This window comes from Dryas octopetala, chromosome 2, assembly GCF_963921425.1.
Source record: "Dryas octopetala chromosome 2, drDryOcto1.1, whole genome shotgun sequence".
In the NCBI taxonomy this organism is placed as follows: domain Eukaryota; kingdom Viridiplantae; phylum Streptophyta; class Magnoliopsida; order Rosales; family Rosaceae; genus Dryas; species Dryas octopetala.
In genome coordinates, this window is record NC_141367.1 from 26,503,286 (window position 1) to 26,519,807 (window position 16,522).

General features: G+C 35.1%; 3 protein-coding genes across 5 annotated transcripts; 1 reads left to right on the forward strand and 2 right to left on the reverse strand.

Moving 5' to 3' along the window:
• Nucleotides 1-318: 318 nt before the first annotated feature.
• Nucleotides 319-6,843, forward strand: GLE1 (nucleoporin GLE1-like protein). Of its 2 annotated transcripts, none has more exons than XM_086232707.1 (15): nt 319-775; nt 870-1,037; nt 1,143-1,304; nt 1,549-1,663; nt 2,083-2,231; nt 2,711-2,882; nt 3,468-3,690; nt 3,816-3,925; nt 4,364-4,434; nt 4,725-4,806; nt 5,249-5,323; nt 5,486-5,563; nt 5,866-5,997; nt 6,117-6,242; nt 6,319-6,843. In XM_086232707.1, coding segments are annotated over exons 1-15 (1,941 nt in total). In that variant the 5' UTR covers nt 319-773; the 3' UTR covers nt 6,595-6,843. The 2 variants fall into 2 exon arrangements, with proteins under 2 accessions (XP_086088833.1, XP_086088834.1); XM_086232708.1 differs by having other exon boundaries at nt 6,120-6,242.
• Nucleotides 6,844-7,059: 216 nt separating this feature from the next.
• Nucleotides 7,060-10,536, reverse strand: LOC147294868 (Copine (Calcium-dependent phospholipid-binding protein) family). Of its 2 annotated transcripts, none has more exons than XM_086230824.1 (11): nt 10,114-10,536; nt 9,637-9,721; nt 9,397-9,537; nt 9,189-9,302; nt 8,974-9,071; nt 8,800-8,879; nt 8,581-8,686; nt 8,348-8,475; nt 8,043-8,259; nt 7,835-7,891; nt 7,060-7,729 (listed from the first exon to the last, which is right to left on the reverse strand). In XM_086230824.1, the coding sequence occupies exons 1-11, from the start codon at nt 10,354-10,356 to the stop codon at nt 7,649-7,651; spliced, it is 1,350 nt and encodes a 449-aa protein (XP_086086950.1). In that variant the 5' UTR covers nt 10,357-10,536; the 3' UTR covers nt 7,060-7,648. The 2 variants fall into 2 exon arrangements, with proteins under 2 accessions (XP_086086950.1, XP_086086949.1); XM_086230823.1 differs by having other exon boundaries at nt 8,082-8,259; nt 10,114-10,533.
• A 2,253-nt stretch (nt 10,537-12,789) lies between these two features.
• Nucleotides 12,790-13,687, reverse strand: LOC147294869 (uncharacterized). The gene has a single exon (XM_086230825.1). The coding sequence runs from the start codon at nt 13,685-13,687 to the stop codon at nt 12,857-12,859; it is 831 nt and encodes a 276-aa protein (XP_086086951.1). The 3' UTR covers nt 12,790-12,856.
• Nucleotides 13,688-16,522: the final 2,835 nt, after the last annotated feature.

A 16,522-nucleotide genomic window follows, 5' to 3' on the forward strand; every position in this document is an offset into this window, starting at 1 on the left:
GTATATGTAATTATTGAAATCTCAAGAAATATATGTGAAAAGACGATAAACCTCAAAGAGGGTGTAAGTCTAATTAACTTAGCCAACTAAGATTAAAATGAAAAAAATTATAAAAAAATAACTGCAATTTTCTTAATGGTTGCCGATATCAAAATCAAATAGTTGGGTGCCTTTTGGAGCTCTTGTTGATTGAACCGTACAGTCGCTATGCTACATAGACATACGCTAACGAAGCCCACGAAATATGGTTCTATAAATTATGATTATGTGTTAGTGTGTTAATAATTTACTATGTCGCGTTCCGGCTACGCAGTCAAACATTTGTACTTTGCTGCCTTTGTTTCTTCACCGGTTTTTTACGGTCGAATGTTTCTTCAATCTTCACCGTTAAAGTTCACTTTTTTCTTTGATCAGAAAAAGAAAAAAAAAAAAAAAAAAAAACCAACGGCACCGGCCACTGAGGCACTGACGGAAAGTTTAAAAGAGAATACAAAGGCGCGAACTGAGTTCCCGTAGCTCCCCAAATTCGAGAAAAGAGTTAGCGGGTTCTGGCGGCATCCGCACATCCGCTCTCAATCTCATCCTCAGACCATCCATTGCAGCTAGTTTGGTCCGATTGAAATTAATTCTATATTCTCAGAATCGAAAGTCAAATTAGGGTTTATATCCACATATGGTACTGCTTAGGGTTTGATGTCAGGGTTTTTGTTTGCGCTTTGAATCTCGAACCAAGTGCTAGCTATACTTGAAGCTCTGCATTGGAGTATTAGACAATGTAAGTTTTTGTTTCTGTCTTTTAGATTCTGCTAATGTAGCGTAGTTTATTCTATAGGAATTCTTTTAATCTTTTGGTTTTCATTTGTGTTTAGGGGAGCTTTTAAGTTGGAACTTCGTTGTCCCCAAAAAGTTGATGGAATTGCAGTTGACCCTGAGCCAGATTGGAGCTTTGAAGCTCTAGTTTCCGAGCTAAATGCATTGGAAATCAAGATCAATAGCTCTTCTAAGGTTCCAAAGCCATTTACTAAAGAAAGACCAAGGTGTGTATGCATTTGTGTGTGTGTTTGTGATTTGTCTGCCAAGAGTGGCAGTATTATTACTTTTATTTGTTTGTCTGTGCTTTTACCATCTGCACATTTGTTTAGAGATTTCTCCAATTCGAAGAGTAATGGGAGACCTTCTAGTGTCCCATTCGTTATGCGTGTGTTCGAGGATGAGGTGGACAGCAGTGACGGTGAAGATGAGGAGGTTCATGAGAAAAATTCTTTGGCTCTTAAACGGTTTAATTATGACAAACTCGATCTCAGGTATGCAATTAAATTGACCACTTCTTGTTTTCCTTACGAAGCATTTTTGTTATCTTTACATATCTAATGTAGGCTAAGCATGACATAGCCATTGAAAATATTCCGAATTTTCTTTTTTTTACTTATCTTCATGGTTCTGTTATAAGATTTGCCTCAAAAGTCTTTTCAATCCTGTAATATTAGGTCTTTGCCACCCATATTAAGAAGTATGATGTATGGTTTCATTTCTATCTTTCATTGACAGTGATGATTCTGGTGATGAGTTATCTCTTGAAGCCCAACCTTACCTGATGGAGAAGGTTGAATTAGTGGAAGGTGGTTTGTTCGAGTTATCCCGTGAACATCAGTTCGGAGTGAAGGTATGTAGCTATGTAGCTGGTGATGTGTCTTGCTACTGTTTCACTTGCTTTTTATGTATTCTAGTTTTTGAGATTTGCTGCTACACCATACATTTAGATATATGGTTTTTAAGTATGATTGGCACATTCCCTCATCCTTTGTGCTATTAAAAACAGCTACTCATTTTTGGTGGTAACCCCTGTCTTCAAGATTTGTATTGGTTATGGCTACTTACGTAAGGAGATAAAATGTTGATTTGGATTTTGTGTTAAAGCTGCAAGGTATTTATTTTCTTGAGTTATTATAGGTAGTAGAGAAGCATTTTCTTTACTATTTGTGCATGTGGGTTTATGTGAACACATGTACATGTGTGTTTTGGGTTTTGTTTGTGGTCTTTCATTTTTGGTGCATTGACAATTGTAATTGGCTTGATTAACAGGAGGAAATTAGGAACCGAATATCAGCATTAGAGACAGATCTGAAGGGTGAAACTGAAAAGTCTATTTCTGCACTCATTCGAGTTGAGAAATATAGAGAAGCAAGATGGGAAATGGAAAGAAAACTTGATACTCAATATCAGCGCAAGATGTAAGATTGCACATTGCATTTCTTTAGGGCATCTTTGATTTGGAGATCCTACTCCCAAAAGTTCTGTTCATGGACTATTCATTCTGATTGTTTGTTCCAGAATAAGTAATAATCATGTCTATAATATCGGTCTTTTAAGCTTTCTAATCTGCAATCCTTTGGGAGTATGGCTTATGTTTTTTTCTTTTTTAAATTTTATGAAAAGTTTCGCATAATAAAGAAATTTATGAAAAGTTTTTTTTTTTTTTTTTTTTCTTTTGGTCATTAGCCACCATATAACCCTTGTCATGACTTTGGTTTGGCAAGTCCTTTTGTTGGGACGTAATACAAAATGTTATATTAAGGACAACTTAAAATCTGAAATGCTTTCTTCAATGTTCATTTATTCTTTCTTGGTTTCCAGTAATCTCTCCATTCATCTTTTTTTTTTTTTTTTTTTTTTTTTTTCACTTCTAACAATTTGTTATAATCACCTGTAGTGCGGAAGCACTTGATAATCACTTGACTGCTGTCCAGCGGGACCTTGAACTCAGATCTCAAATAGAAGAAAGAAAAATAATTATTGATGCAGCTTATGAAGAGGCTAAAAGAAAGGAAAAAGCTCTCCAAGAAGAAAAACTTCGACAAGAACGAGCTAAAGCGGAAGCTGAGGTTTTTTGTTTGGCCTCTTCTTTATCGTTGCTGTTTTGTTGGTTACTTTCTAGATATGATGTATGCAATCCTGCCCTATTATGTATCTGCTTTAGGTATCCTTTTTTATGTTTTGGAACTGTAGAAACTTGGTTAATAACCGGAGTTCCACCCCAACTTGCGCACCATAGATGCTTTTCAATTGTGCTCTATTGTAATGCTGGTTGAAATTCCTACATTGCTGCTAGAAAAGCATTCCTTTTGCATGTACAACTACTAACTTAATTGAGCCTGTCTCAGTTAATTTCAGTTAGCTAATTCCGTTCACTTGTGATATTTTTTTTTCCATTCTTGCATTAAATGTTTTAATTTCTGTTAGGCTGTATCCTGTATTCGATATTCATAACTGGTTTCCCAAGTATCGTTGCAATGGTGAACTCGATAGCTCTGGTCGCCTTTTTTTTTTTCCTTGAAAAGAAAAATGGTGAACTTGATAGCTCTGGTCACTTGTATCCTGTATTTCGATACCCATAGCTCTGGTGTATGTACTGGAAGTTTCAGATAGATTTACATCAAATTACTAATAAGAGAATTTTCTGAATGCAGGAAAAAAGAGCTGACGAGGAAGCAAAAAGAGCTGCTTTGGAAGCTCAGAGCAGAGCAGCTAATGAAGCTGCGCGAAGGGAAGCTTCTGAAACCTCAAAAAGGGCTGATGCTGGAGTGGCACAAAAAGAAACTTACAGACCTCAGATGAATGCCAGTTTGGGAACTCAGAATGCTCAATCCAGTGGACCTGTTTATGTCAAAGTGAAGAAACCACCGGCAGCAGGTTTTCCTCTTATAAATGGGAACGAAAAAGACTTTCTTAATCCTATGTTTTTTTCATTGATTTCTCATTTGTTTTTTTCAATAATTTTGCCGCCTTCTGATGCTTGAAATGGGCTTTGATGGCAGGTAAGGTATTCAGGGCAGCAGAAAGTGCTCTAAATTTAGAGCAGGGGAGACTGCAAAAGCTTAAACAGTTTGATGAAGAAATCCGGGCATTGAGATTAAATTCCAAAGAGGTCTGCTGGCACACAAACATTCAACTTTGAATGCTTTATATTGGTTTTGTAAATTGTTATCTAGTTATTCTGTTTTTACTATTTTTCTACTAGTTCCTAACATCTAATAGAATTAATTAATTTTAATATATGTTGTTTGAATTTCTATTTTTGGAGCTTGATATTAGAATGCATGTCGTCAATGATTTTTCCCCCCTTGTTTGTTAGTGTATGCTTTACGTCTTAATATTATTACTTTTATATTATTTCTAACTAGTTATTATAATTATAACTATAATTATGATTTTTTTTGGCATTATGATTGTATTGCATTCTTTTTATGTAATGTTTGGAGAAGTCATGGTTATCTTAATCTTTATTTTGACAGGTTAAATTTCTTCTTGATATGTTCTCTTGCTTCCCTTATCTAGTTTGTCATGTCTTTTTTGTTGTTGTTAGGATTTCAGGAAGTATGAAAGGCAAATTTCTAAGTTGATAAGCCAAATTACTGGAACAAAAGATATTGTCAGGTCAGGTGGATGCCTTCAATTATAGAATGTGGCTTGTTGACATTTGTTTGATCTTCTTTTTACTCTGTACTTCTGTATTACTGTGTAAGTTCTTCATTAGGTTTTCCTTTTTTCTCCAATAATAACAACAAAGCCTTGTTTAAACTATGTGGGATCAGCTGCAAAACTCTGGTTTTCCATTATGTCCTATCTAGAGCCATTTTTTTATTAATTCACATTCTTGAAGTTCTTAGACATAATGCAATGAGAAAAATTACATTTTGAGATGTATTTAATGTGCCATTTTGCAGACAAAAAGCAGATGAACTAGTCAAGATCTTTAATGATGCCCGTTGCCCTCAATTTATCAGCATTGCAGCGTTTGCAAAGAGGGTAAATTTAATTGTTTGACCTGCAAGACATGCACATTTCATCTGCCCTATTTCTTGTTTGCTTACACATTTATTCGGGTGGAAATCAGGATTTTGTTCAGAGTTTCAGTACATGAAAGCTAGAATTTACTATTTAGAATATCAGAATTCTTCATTTTGTTTAGAACAGATACATATTTAAACCATGTAAAGCTAGAAATAAATATTAACTATTGTTACGTACAAGCCCTCAACTATATCTGATCATCTGATAAGCAGTATTCTGATTTTGAGAAACTTGAAGGAGTGCAACTATGAGAAACTGTATCATTCATCAATTATTTTATTCCTAATCATCACATGTTGACTGCAGCTATCATTGTTTTCTAACATTCCACTTCCTTTTATAGGACAGGTACTAATGTTAAAGTTATGCTGGATGGTTGCTTATTTTGATATTACAGGTTGTCTCCAATTGTAAAAGCCCGAGTAGTTCTGCTTTTGCATCTGCCCATGTCATTGTTCTTGTTACTTCAAAGGTACAGTATTATGATAGGGCAGGGGGTCAATGAAAGGGATATCAATAATAATATAAGTGTTATAACATGCCTTTTTTTTTTTTTTTTGCTTCTATGGTGTTATAAGGAAAAGAAAGAATAGAAAACATTGATCCATGCCACATTTTTTCACATGTGAATCAGGTTCCATATGCCATGGATCTTATCCTTGCTGAGTTACACGAAGCTTGCATCTATACAGTTCCAAAACACCCCTCACAGGTGATTTTCAAACTAACTCACATTAGTCTTTTTTGTTTTCTTCCTGTGGGTGGGTGGGGGGAGGTCATGTCATGAGAAAAGCATTTAGAATAAACTTACACCTCTATTGATCCTTATTCAACGTGTGAGTAGAAAAGTTCTCTTTTCTTAACTTTCTTTGAATTCACATTATCTGTTAAACTTTATCTGGGAATTCACTCTTTCCTTTTGAGCATTAAGAGGAGATCTGAAGTGTATCTCTTGTTATTTTTGTTGTTCTTTCGGCTTCTGCTGTTATGGGTTATGAATTTTAACTACTGCAGTCAGCATTTGAGTCAAAAGAGGCATACTATAAAGCCATTGGATTCCAAGAAGACAATGGAAAGATTGAGAGTGTAGAGGATTATTTGGTACGGTTACAATCATATATGAAACTATATGGGGCACTGGTTCAGGTTTGACTCTACTATCTTATGCTTAAAGTTTGAAATGTTTTCTGGGCATCTTAAATTATGGTTACTAAGATTTAGCTTTGCTGGTATATGTGCTAAGCATCTAACTCAGAATGTTTTAGCAGACAGAAATTGTCGGGGTCCAAAACGCACATGGCCTGAAAGAAGGCTGGGCATGGCTTGCAAGGTTTTTAAATGCTCTTCCTGCCAACATATATACTGCTAATGCACTCAGTGCATTCCTACGTGTAAGTTGTTATTAAAAGTTCGCTTTATAAAAAAGAAATAGGACAAAACTCTTCAAGCTAAAAGGTTCTTTAACAGATGGCAGGTTATGGTCTCTTCAAAAAGTACAAATCTCAATTCAGGAAGATGCTGAACATTGTGTCGAACAACTTCTTGAATGCACTAAAAGAAGGGGGAGATTCTTTGGTGACCCCAGTCATTGTGGAAATTCAGGCCTACATAAAGGATAACAAATTTCTTCACGAGCCTGAGGGAAGGAGACTGGAGAGCACTTTGCTATCAGCAGATGCTTTTGAGCATGAATCAGATTACCAACAGTCAAACCGTTATTCGAACAGTGGGTATTACTACTAATTGTATATGTATGCATTTTTAGGTCTTCTGTCTTATGTGATTCCTGGAGAATGTGTTGAAGAAAGTTTCGCCCTCAGTCATGTTGTAGGATTTTGATTAGGGATTTGAATTTGGGTGTTTTCGAATTAATTCTACACTGAGTTATCTATGGTTTATGAATGTTGCCAACGAAAAGCAAAAAGATTCCATTGTAGGTTTTTCAATTTTTACCAAAAATTTCCACAGTGATGGTGATGTTTGTTGATGTTATTTACGCATCATGCATTTTTTATTTGTCTGTTTTAGTTCTTCAAATAAACCAGAATTTTGAATATTTTTTAGTAAGTTCATATTTCGGAACATTAGTTTGGACATCTCATGACTGTCATCAGTGTTTACACATCTATAGCTTTTATGGTTTCAACAAACAAGGTGGTATGGACTTCGCTAACCCAGCGACAGTATTTAACATGTGAGAAGGAATAATTGCTTTGGCCAAACTTACAATAATTTAAACATCATGCATCAAACACTCATTCTCTTTACAATCTCAAATTATTTCCAAGTCCTACTCTGTTTTTCAAAACAAGATAAGAGAAAGTCAAAACCAATTTAATCAGAGAAAACAAAAGAAAGGAGGATGACCCTTAATTGCTCCAACCATTGCCAACTCTAACTAAGATATTTAATCTAACCCTAATTTTCTTTATAAACAAGGTCATCAATTATGATGAACCAGACCTCTGGTTCATCATTCACACAGAGGCTTCTAGCATGTCCAATTTAAACCTTCTACGAGCTCAGTTCCTCCTAGGCACCAACCCCACCTTGCCTTAAGCCAAAAAACACATCAACCATTGAATGACAGTCTACTCCTGCACATCCCAGAAGCTTCCAGTTTTCAACATAGCACATCTAAACGCATTTCATCTGTGGTGATGAAAAAGATCCTCATGGATGGGCCTTTTTGTTCCCGGATACATCATTCATGAGCATTTGATCCAGCTTTCACTGAACAGACACATGATTATAACTGAGACCACTGACAAATCTGAGAGATGTGCATCAAACCCGACTAGTAGAGCCTTATTCTAGTTTGGATTGCGCTCCGGCAAATGGGGCATAATTGGAGGTCGTCTCCACAACCACAACAAGTCTGCCACACAAAAAATAATCTACAATGTCAATATAATTCTTTACTTGTAATTTGTGTGCAACTCATGGTCATGAAAAGAATGCATGCATAGAGAAAATGGTCTACCTGATGCCCACAGCCGAAGGCCATGTCTTTTGGATGAGTTAGACAAATGGGGCAAACCTGTATAAGAAAATAGAAAGAGATTTAATGGTGGTGGTGGTGTATTTATAGAAACGAAAATGTTCTCTAGCCGCACAGTCTGAGGGATCATTAATTAAGACTAAATGTGTGGTCAAAATTCACAATCTGACAACATAAACATTTTTTGTACCAAACTCTCCAGCAAGAGTCGAATATGATGTTTGAGTACCTGACTATCATATCCTGTATAAGGAGGTGCACTGGCTCCTGCATCATATCCAGTGTAAGGAGCTGCCTTCTGCTGAAAACTGGTTGAGCGGTAAGGGCTGCTGCCAGAAGAGACTGCAGCTGCAGCATTATGGGGTGGGGGAAGGGCAACCCTGTTTGGAGCATTCCCATTGCGTCCTCTGCTTTTTCAAGGCAATGGATTTTCAAGTTATTAAAAGGTCAACATCAAAGTGGCAGAAACTATACATTTTAAGCTTCAGTTATTACCCCAATATACCAAGCTCTACGGTTGCTTTGTATTGAGAAGGTATTTCCATCAAGGCTGAAAGAGCAAATTCCATCTGCTTTTTGGATGGATCCGAATTCTTTGACATGATTTCCGTAAAATTTACGAACTGCATCATAAGGAAAACCAGTCCCTTCAGAATTAAGCACATCTAAAAGCCATGAACATAGCAAGCCAACAACTTTGTTGACAACCGAATGACACCATTGCTTACCTGGAAATTATCAAATGCCCTAGATGGGATGTTATCATCGAATTCCCTCATCATGTCCCAAGGCCCATCTCCAATCCCCACCAATATGATAGACAAAGGGTACTCACTGCAAACAAACAAGCACATCAAAGTATGTATGGATCAGAAACCAAAAGCAGAATTATGAAAGGTTTTATCTGAGCTTGTAAGAGTGTGTTTATAGGAAAAAAAAATTTTTACCTTGCTTTTACAATTGCATCAATTGTCTTTTGTTCTTGTGAGCTAAGCTGACCATGTTCTGTATCAACACTTCTTGTCACCTAAGACAATGACAATAATATGGAAATGGTATGATCAACATGCTCATGTCTTTGGTGATTCCTGTTCTAATGAAATAGGTAGAGATCAAATTACCTGCCCATCAGCAATTATCAGCAGTACATGGTACTGGCCTCCACTGTTCTCAACAATAGTCATGGCCATCTCAATGACGGGTGCAAAACATGTAGGTCCTGCAGGAAGGAAACAGAAACAATATTGAACAAAAATACAGATTTGATTATGACTTTATATCGACTATGTAACACATATTGGTCAATGTCTAGTGCAATGACTACAGGCTACAGCACCTGCAAGTCTAAGATGGGGCACGATTTCTCTATATCGTGTCAGCACTTCCTCAAATCCGTTACAGAATCTCTCTCCGGGATAAAAGCTGAAAACATCTTGATCATGCGTAGATGCTACAAGAATATACAAGAAAGGAGTCATCCCCACTGTCCAAATAGTAGTTCCACATAGATTTAATGCTTTAGCCAATGTTTTGCATGCAATTACCATCTCCAAACCCATAGCAGGGAATTAAATTATCTTCATCGAAAACAGATAATGTTTTCCCAATAATTGATATTGCTTGTTCATAGGGATTTTGAGCATTTCCAATGTGATGCAAGCTTTTCCGGTTAAATGACCTCGAACCTGTTACACCAAAAAAGTGGGGAAAACAAAGCTTAAGCATACTGCATTACCTTCAAATATGGTTCTATGACCAAAGAACTTCATTATGATTAGACTAACCTGTCCACTCATTGCTCTTTGTGAAATCAATACCAACAATCAGATTCGAAGACTCTAGTCCAGCATGTGCAAGGGCAGAAGTAACCTGTGGTCAATTAAATTCATATTTATTCAACTTCGATTGTCTGAATGAGAGACTGGAGAGATTAAGGACTTAATACAACATTCCTAAGCTTAGTTGGGATTTTATGCCGTGGTTTGGATGTAATTAGTCCTATATCAGAAAACAAGAAAAAAACAGAAATCGGAATCTTCTCAAATTAAAACTCCACATAATTATAGGAACATTAATTTTGTTATGTTTCAAGGTTTTCATGTCAAAGCTAGACATTCACATAGATGTTGGAGACTCTTATATATGCTGGCTCAAGATTGTCAATTTCATTAGGCTTAGGCAGCACTTATTCCATAAAAGGACAAATGGAATGGTCTTAAAGCAGGGCAGACCAGAAACATGCTGCAAAATGAAGTTCTAACCTCATCCAAGGAACGATAATTATCAGCTATCTGTGAGTATTTCCTATCCAACCTCCTTTGTGGCCGCGGTGGCTGCGACACATAGTTAAAAGATGATGAAGGTGCATAGGGATGCTGAGGCGTATAGTACTGGTTTTGTGGAGGGTGTGGTGATTCTGGGAACGTATACTGCTCCCATGATGAAGAAGCAGTTGAACCACTATGTGAATACTGTCTCGAATCTTTCGAGCCTTTACTTCCCATCAGCAATATAATCCTCAAAAACCCAATACAGCAAACTCTGTCTCTCTTGCCGAGGCAGTTCAAATGTCAACCTGAAATATATGTAAATAAACTTGAACAAGAAGCTCCTAATTTTCCTTCTTTTTGAAAACTGAAACTTGGGTAATGCATAAAACACTATTTTATATGAGTCACGACTACATATAGGAGTTTCACAATGGAAACTAAGACGAGAAATGAGAAGAATATCCCATATGGAAAGTACTCAGAAGAAACAAATTATCAAGACCAAGATTAAAATCTGTAGGCGGCTGCCAAAGGTGACTCATTCAAACAGAAACGTACCGACCACTCAAATCATTGGAAGACAACGTTTACTTTTTCTTCCGAAAGACACATTTCAAGTTGGCTACTTGGCTGCAACTAGCACATCAAGAAACTCCGAGGCAAAGAAGACATGGAATAATAGAGGAACATCTGGTTCTGACTTCTGAGAGATAGTTAATTAAACACGAAGAAACCTATCAGAGTCTAATTCTTATTTAATAAGAAATAAATATTCTTTCGTGAAAAATATGATTGTATGATGTATGCACGATATGATATGCCCACGTAACTTGCCCTGCCAGGTTAGTCAATTTTTTTATTGAAAAATTATGGAGTACAATCGATATATCATTACGTGATGTAACAAATTCAATGTGTAAGAATATTATTTGACGCTATATTTATATTTATAAGGTATAATATTAATAATATCCAGTCATATAATGACAAATACATTAGTTATATCACGTGACAATATATCAGTTATATATAATTTTTTTAAAAAATATAATCATTAAATTCATGTCACCACAATGAACAACAATTTAATTATACTAATAGATAATTTCATTTGATAAGTGACCGGTATTCAAGGGTCGTTATCTTCTTTTTTAAGTTTTTAATAGCTGTTTTTTAAAATATCATATTCAGTCACGGTGATAAACTCTAAACCTTACCAAATTATTTGAAAAGGAATTAGAATGTGATTGATTGGGAAAGCTCAACAAGAAGACATACTAAACTCTTTGAGTGGGGTATAATAAACTATTTTTGATTCAGAAAACATCTGGGGATCATGTAATCCACTAATACTAAAAAGTGGGTCTCACGTTTCGGTACACACTAATTTTTCATAGAAAGCAGTTATTTGTGAGCACTAGTTTACGTGTGTGTGTGAAGGATCAAACGAGATGAAAAAGTTCAAAGATGAAAAAAGATCACCCACCAAAAAGATAAAAAGATGAGTCTATATTATGAATTTAAGATTTTCCTTGTTAACAAAAAACGTAAATGGGAACATACAAATATACAATTATCCCTTCATCAATTAGTCAAAAGGTTTTGGATGGTAACTGTCAATTTGTTATGGGTCCAATCTAGTTGAAGCGTGGAGTTTAATGGTACCTTGGGGATTACGAGGTTCTCACCAAGAGTTTGAAAATGACAGATTTCTTAAACCATCCCCGAGCCATTGACTTAGCACGACCAAGAAAATTTAATAACAAAATAATGAAAATAAAAAACTTATTGCCGACACTGAAGCCACCTGCCAACTATATGGGCTCAGCTCAACCTGTTGATCCAAGTTCAGATACGTTTGGTACCAGTAAGTTCAGGCCATTACCAGGCCCATTAAAATGTCATTACAATTAGTCGAAAAGCCCATTTACACCATAATCCATCTTCAGCTAGTTCCACCAATATATTTGGGCCTGCTTCGAATCCATGAAGACTGCTTTGCAAGTAAGTTGTCATCTTCTGGTCACAGTCCTGAGACTGAAGTTTCCTCTCTGAGTCCCGGTCCCGCTCACTCTCCAACTTATTGCCAAACCAGCGTCAATAAAAATAAAAATAAAAAAGTAAATTATAATTTAGTAACTTAATTTTACATGTTGTTTTAACTTAGTATCTTAACTTTGAAAACTTGTAAAAAAATATTTCAATTTTTATCTTATATCAAAATAGTACATCCGTTAATTTTTTCGTTAAATAAATCATTAAATACTGACGTGCTAGAGGTATTTTTGTCTTTTTTTTCTCATATTTAAAAAATAATAATATTTTTAAAAATTTTTGAATAAAAAACATTTAAACATTTAAAAATAAAAAAAATTTTGGGGGGGAGATGGGCAGGGAGGGTCGATGGTCGAGGGTCGGGGGTTGGGGGGTGAGAGGGCTGGATTTCGGGTGAAAGGGGGTGGTCAGGGAGGGGTTGGGTTGGGTTGGAAGGAAAGAGGCAGGGGTGGTTCTGGGTGGAAAAGAAGAAAGAGGGGCGAGGGGGCTGGTGCTGGGTAGGGGGTGCGATGGGAGCTGGATATGGGGCTGGGAGAGGGTGCGACGGGACTGGGGTGGGGGAGAGGGGCTGGGTGGGTGGGTGCATGCGCAGTGGCGGCTCAATAAAAAGTGAGGCCTAAGGCGAAACTACAAAGAGGCCTTCTAAATATATTATTCAAAAATATTTTAAAAAAAAAAATTATTGAAAAATTAATCTTCTTGCTTTTTGAGATGCAAAATTAGTGATTAAATTTTTATATTCCAATTGTTTTACCAAATTTTTTTCAATAGATAACATAGCTAACCCATTTAATCTTTCTTGTGACATAGTTGACCGTAAATAAGTTTTTATTAGTTTTAATTTTGAAAAGCTTCGTTCTGCAGAAGCAACAGTTACAGGTATTGTCAATAATATTCTATATGCAATCCAAACATTTGAAAAAGAATCAAACCTCGCAATAAAATTGAGTAGTTCAATTGGAGTTTTTGTTTCTGTTGGTAACATTTCTCTTAAAACATTTAATTCTTGAAAAAGATCTAATCCATCAATATCAGAAGTGTTGCCATCTTTTAAAAACTCTTCAAGATGAAGACACTTACTTTTCAAATCATCATTGACTAATGACTTTAAAATTTTCAAATCATATAAGAAACCAAAAACTTGTTCATATGTTTGAAATTGTTCAAACCTACTTTGAAGTGAAGAAATAGCATGATCTATTATATATAAAAAATACTCAACTCTAAAAGACTCCTCAGCTAATTGAGTTGTTTCATCATTCACATTCTCATCAAATTGTTTTTTTCTATAAACCTTACGTTTTTCACGAAAAATAGGATCTATTTCCATTTCAAGTGCAATCTCTTTAGCTGAAATCAAAGCACATTCAAATCCATTTTCCCTACACTTTTCAAAAAAAGAAATCAAACCTTTTAATTGGTGTATGGCAACATCAATATGCATGTCTTTGGATTGCAAGTTTTTACTAACAGAGTTAATAGCAAATAATATGTCATACCAAATAATCATGCCCAATAAAAATTCAAAGTTTTCAATCTCATATGTTGATAATGTTTCGGCTTCACTTTTTGATATGGGATCTAAGTCACTAAGCTTTGCTACTTGGAGTAAAGCATATCTAATTTGTGGAGCTTGGTAACTTATTGCTTTGACACTTGCTATACGACTTTCCCAACGTGTTTGTGACAATGCTTTAACAGTTAAACTAGTTACATTATCTTCAAAAAATTTCCACCGCTTAGGTGAAGAAGAAAATAATTTATACACACGTTGTAACACTCCAAAAAATGTTTTAGCTTTAGAACAAGAATTGGGTATGTCACAAAGTACAAGATTAAGACTATGACAACCACATGGAGTGTAAAATGCTCTTGGATTTATTTCTAACAATCTTTTTTGTACTCCTCGATTTTTCCCTTTCATGTTAGATCCATTATCATATCCTTGTCCTCTTATGTCATTAATATTAAGTTCAAGATTTGTTATTTCACTTATAAGTTCATCAAAAAGTCCATTTCGTGATGTATCATCTACTTTTAAAAATCCTAAAAAGAATTCTTCTATAGTTATTGGACTTTTTGAAAGATCCACACAACACAATATAAGAGACATTTGTTCATGATGACTTATATCTGGTGTGCAATCAAGTATAACTGAAAAATATTTGCCTCTTTAACTTTTTTAAGAATTTCAATTTTAATTGCACATGCTAACATATCTATCAATTCATTTTGTATGTTATGACCAAGATAATGTTTATGAACATCACCATTTTTTATACGTTCAGGATGTTCTTCCATTGTTGGATCAAATTCTGCAATTGTTTCGATAAAGCTTAAAAAAATTCCATTATTTTCTTGATATATCTTCTCATTTTTTCCACGAAATGCCAAATTGTTTTTAGCAAGATTTTTTACAACTGCAATAATTCTTAATAATACTTTTTTCCAATGCTCTTTCTCTTTGTTAATGTGTTCTTGTAATTTTTTATCTATTGTTTTATTTTTTTCCAATCTTAATTCTAAATCAATCCAACTACCCATATTAGTCACATGTTCAATACTTGCTTCATGACTTCTTAGCTTTTCACTAAGATTTTTCCAATCTTTACATCCTTCATTAGCCAATTGACTTCTACTAGTCTTTGAATTAAATAGCTTACAACAAAAACAATATACTCTATCCAACTCTTTTGAATAAACTAGCCATGTTCTTTCACGTTCTTCTCCATTTGCTAATTTCCCATTGTAATGTCTTGTAGAGAAATGTCTAGAGTTTTCATCGTTAGGAAAATTGAATTCAAAGTCTTTAATGAGACCTCTTTCCACTAATAAATTTCTTATGTTTGTATTGATGTTTTTCCATTGGCAAGGATCATAAATATTTGTTACATCTTCATTTGGTTCTTGACTTGGTTCTTGGCCTAGTTCTTGGCTTGTTTCTTGGTGTGGTTCTTGGTTTTGTTCTTGGCTTGGTTCTTGGTTGTGTTCTTGAATTGGCTCTTGATTTGGTTCTTGACTTAGTCCTTGATTTGGGTATTGACTTGGTTCTTTATTGTTAATAACAAACTTATCAAGAGCTCCTTTTTGAGATTGAATTAGTTTTTCTATTCTTTTTTTCTTCTTAAGTTTTTCATACCCTGATTCAAATTTTCTGCTTGACATATTTGATATTTATACTGATAATTAAACAACAAAGTAACAAACAAAAAGTAATGAGATACAAGAACAATAAAACCTTGCTCAACTGCAATTTCCACAAGTAAATGGCTCTGCAATTTCAACAAGTAAAAGGCTCTGCAATTTTGAAGAAAAAAATCTTGATTAGTATAAAAAATCATATCATTACACATTTACACACCAATTTTGAACAACCAAAAATCGAATGACAAATATAAAAAATTAGCAAAAACTTACCAGTTATCCAATGAGGCAATGAGCCTTGACTATTGAGTTTGAACTGTGAAGATTGAGAGTTGAGATTATTAGAGAATATAGACGAGAGAGACCGAGAGTGAGGAGAGTCAGAGAGACAAAGAGACAAAGAGAATAGAAAAAACTAGAAGAGATTAAGAGATTAAGAGAAGAGGGAGAGAGAGAGAGTCTGATGGGAATAAGGAATAGACAACAAGTAAAAGATGTAGAGTCTAATGCTTAATTGTAGGCGTGCAACTGTGCAAGTGCAGCAATCACTCAATCAAGAAATCAACATTAATTGTAGAGGTGCCGTGCGCAACATTAATTATAGGCATAAGGCATGTAGGCTACTAGGCTAGTAGGCTTCCAGAAAAATATTAGGCCTAAATTTTTTTTTTTTCAAAGAGAAAATGATGGAGGCTTTTAGGCTTCCATAGTTTCATTATAAAAATTTTTTTTTTTCAATAGTAGAGTAGTAGACTATCAGACAATGGAGGCCTTTCAAAATTTGTGGCCCTAGGCCTGTGCCTTGGTCGCCTTGGGCCTTAGCCGGCACTGTGCATGCGGGCTGGGGAGGGTTGGTTGGGGGCTGGCTGGGGACTGGGGCTGAGGGGTGGTGCTGCATGGGGTAAGACTGGGAAAGGGGAAGGGAAAATATTTTTATTTTAATTATTTTAAGAAATTTTTTTATTAAAAAGTTTTAAAAAATATTTTTAAATGTTGAGAAAAAGACGGAAATATTCCTGCCACATCAGCCGATAATAGTTTTTTTGATAGAAAAACTAATGAATGTACTATTTTGACACAAAATGAAAGTTGTAATACTTTTTTATAAGTTTTCAAAGTTGAGGTACTAAATTGAAATAACACGAAAATTGAGGTACTAAATTATAATTTGCTAAAAAAAAAATAGGAATTGAAGAACTTG

Bases quoted from the DNA above. Each gene is read 5' to 3' on its own strand.
- LOC147294869 (XM_086230825.1), bottom strand. From the start codon at position 13,687: ATGATTATTTGGTATGACATATTATTTGCTATTAACTCTGTTAGTAAA.
- GLE1 (XM_086232707.1), top strand. The intron at 3,691-3,815 runs GTTTTCCTCTTA...CTTTGATGGCAG, and splicing joins GAAGAAACCACCGGCAGCAG to GTAAGGTATTCAGGGCAGCA. The intron at 3,926-4,363 runs GTCTGCTGGCAC...TGTTGTTGTTAG, and splicing joins TGAGATTAAATTCCAAAGAG to GATTTCAGGAAGTATGAAAG.
- LOC147294868 (XM_086230824.1), bottom strand. From the start codon at position 10,356: ATGGGAAGTAAAGGCTCGAAAGATTCGAGACAGTATTCACATAGTGGT. The intron at 9,072-9,188 runs GTGCTGTAGCCT...TCCTTCCTGCAG, and splicing joins GCCCCATCTTAGACTTGCAG to GACCTACATGTTTTGCACCC. The intron at 8,880-8,973 runs GTAATTTGATCT...TCATTGTCTTAG, and splicing joins TGATAATTGCTGATGGGCAG to GTGACAAGAAGTGTTGATAC.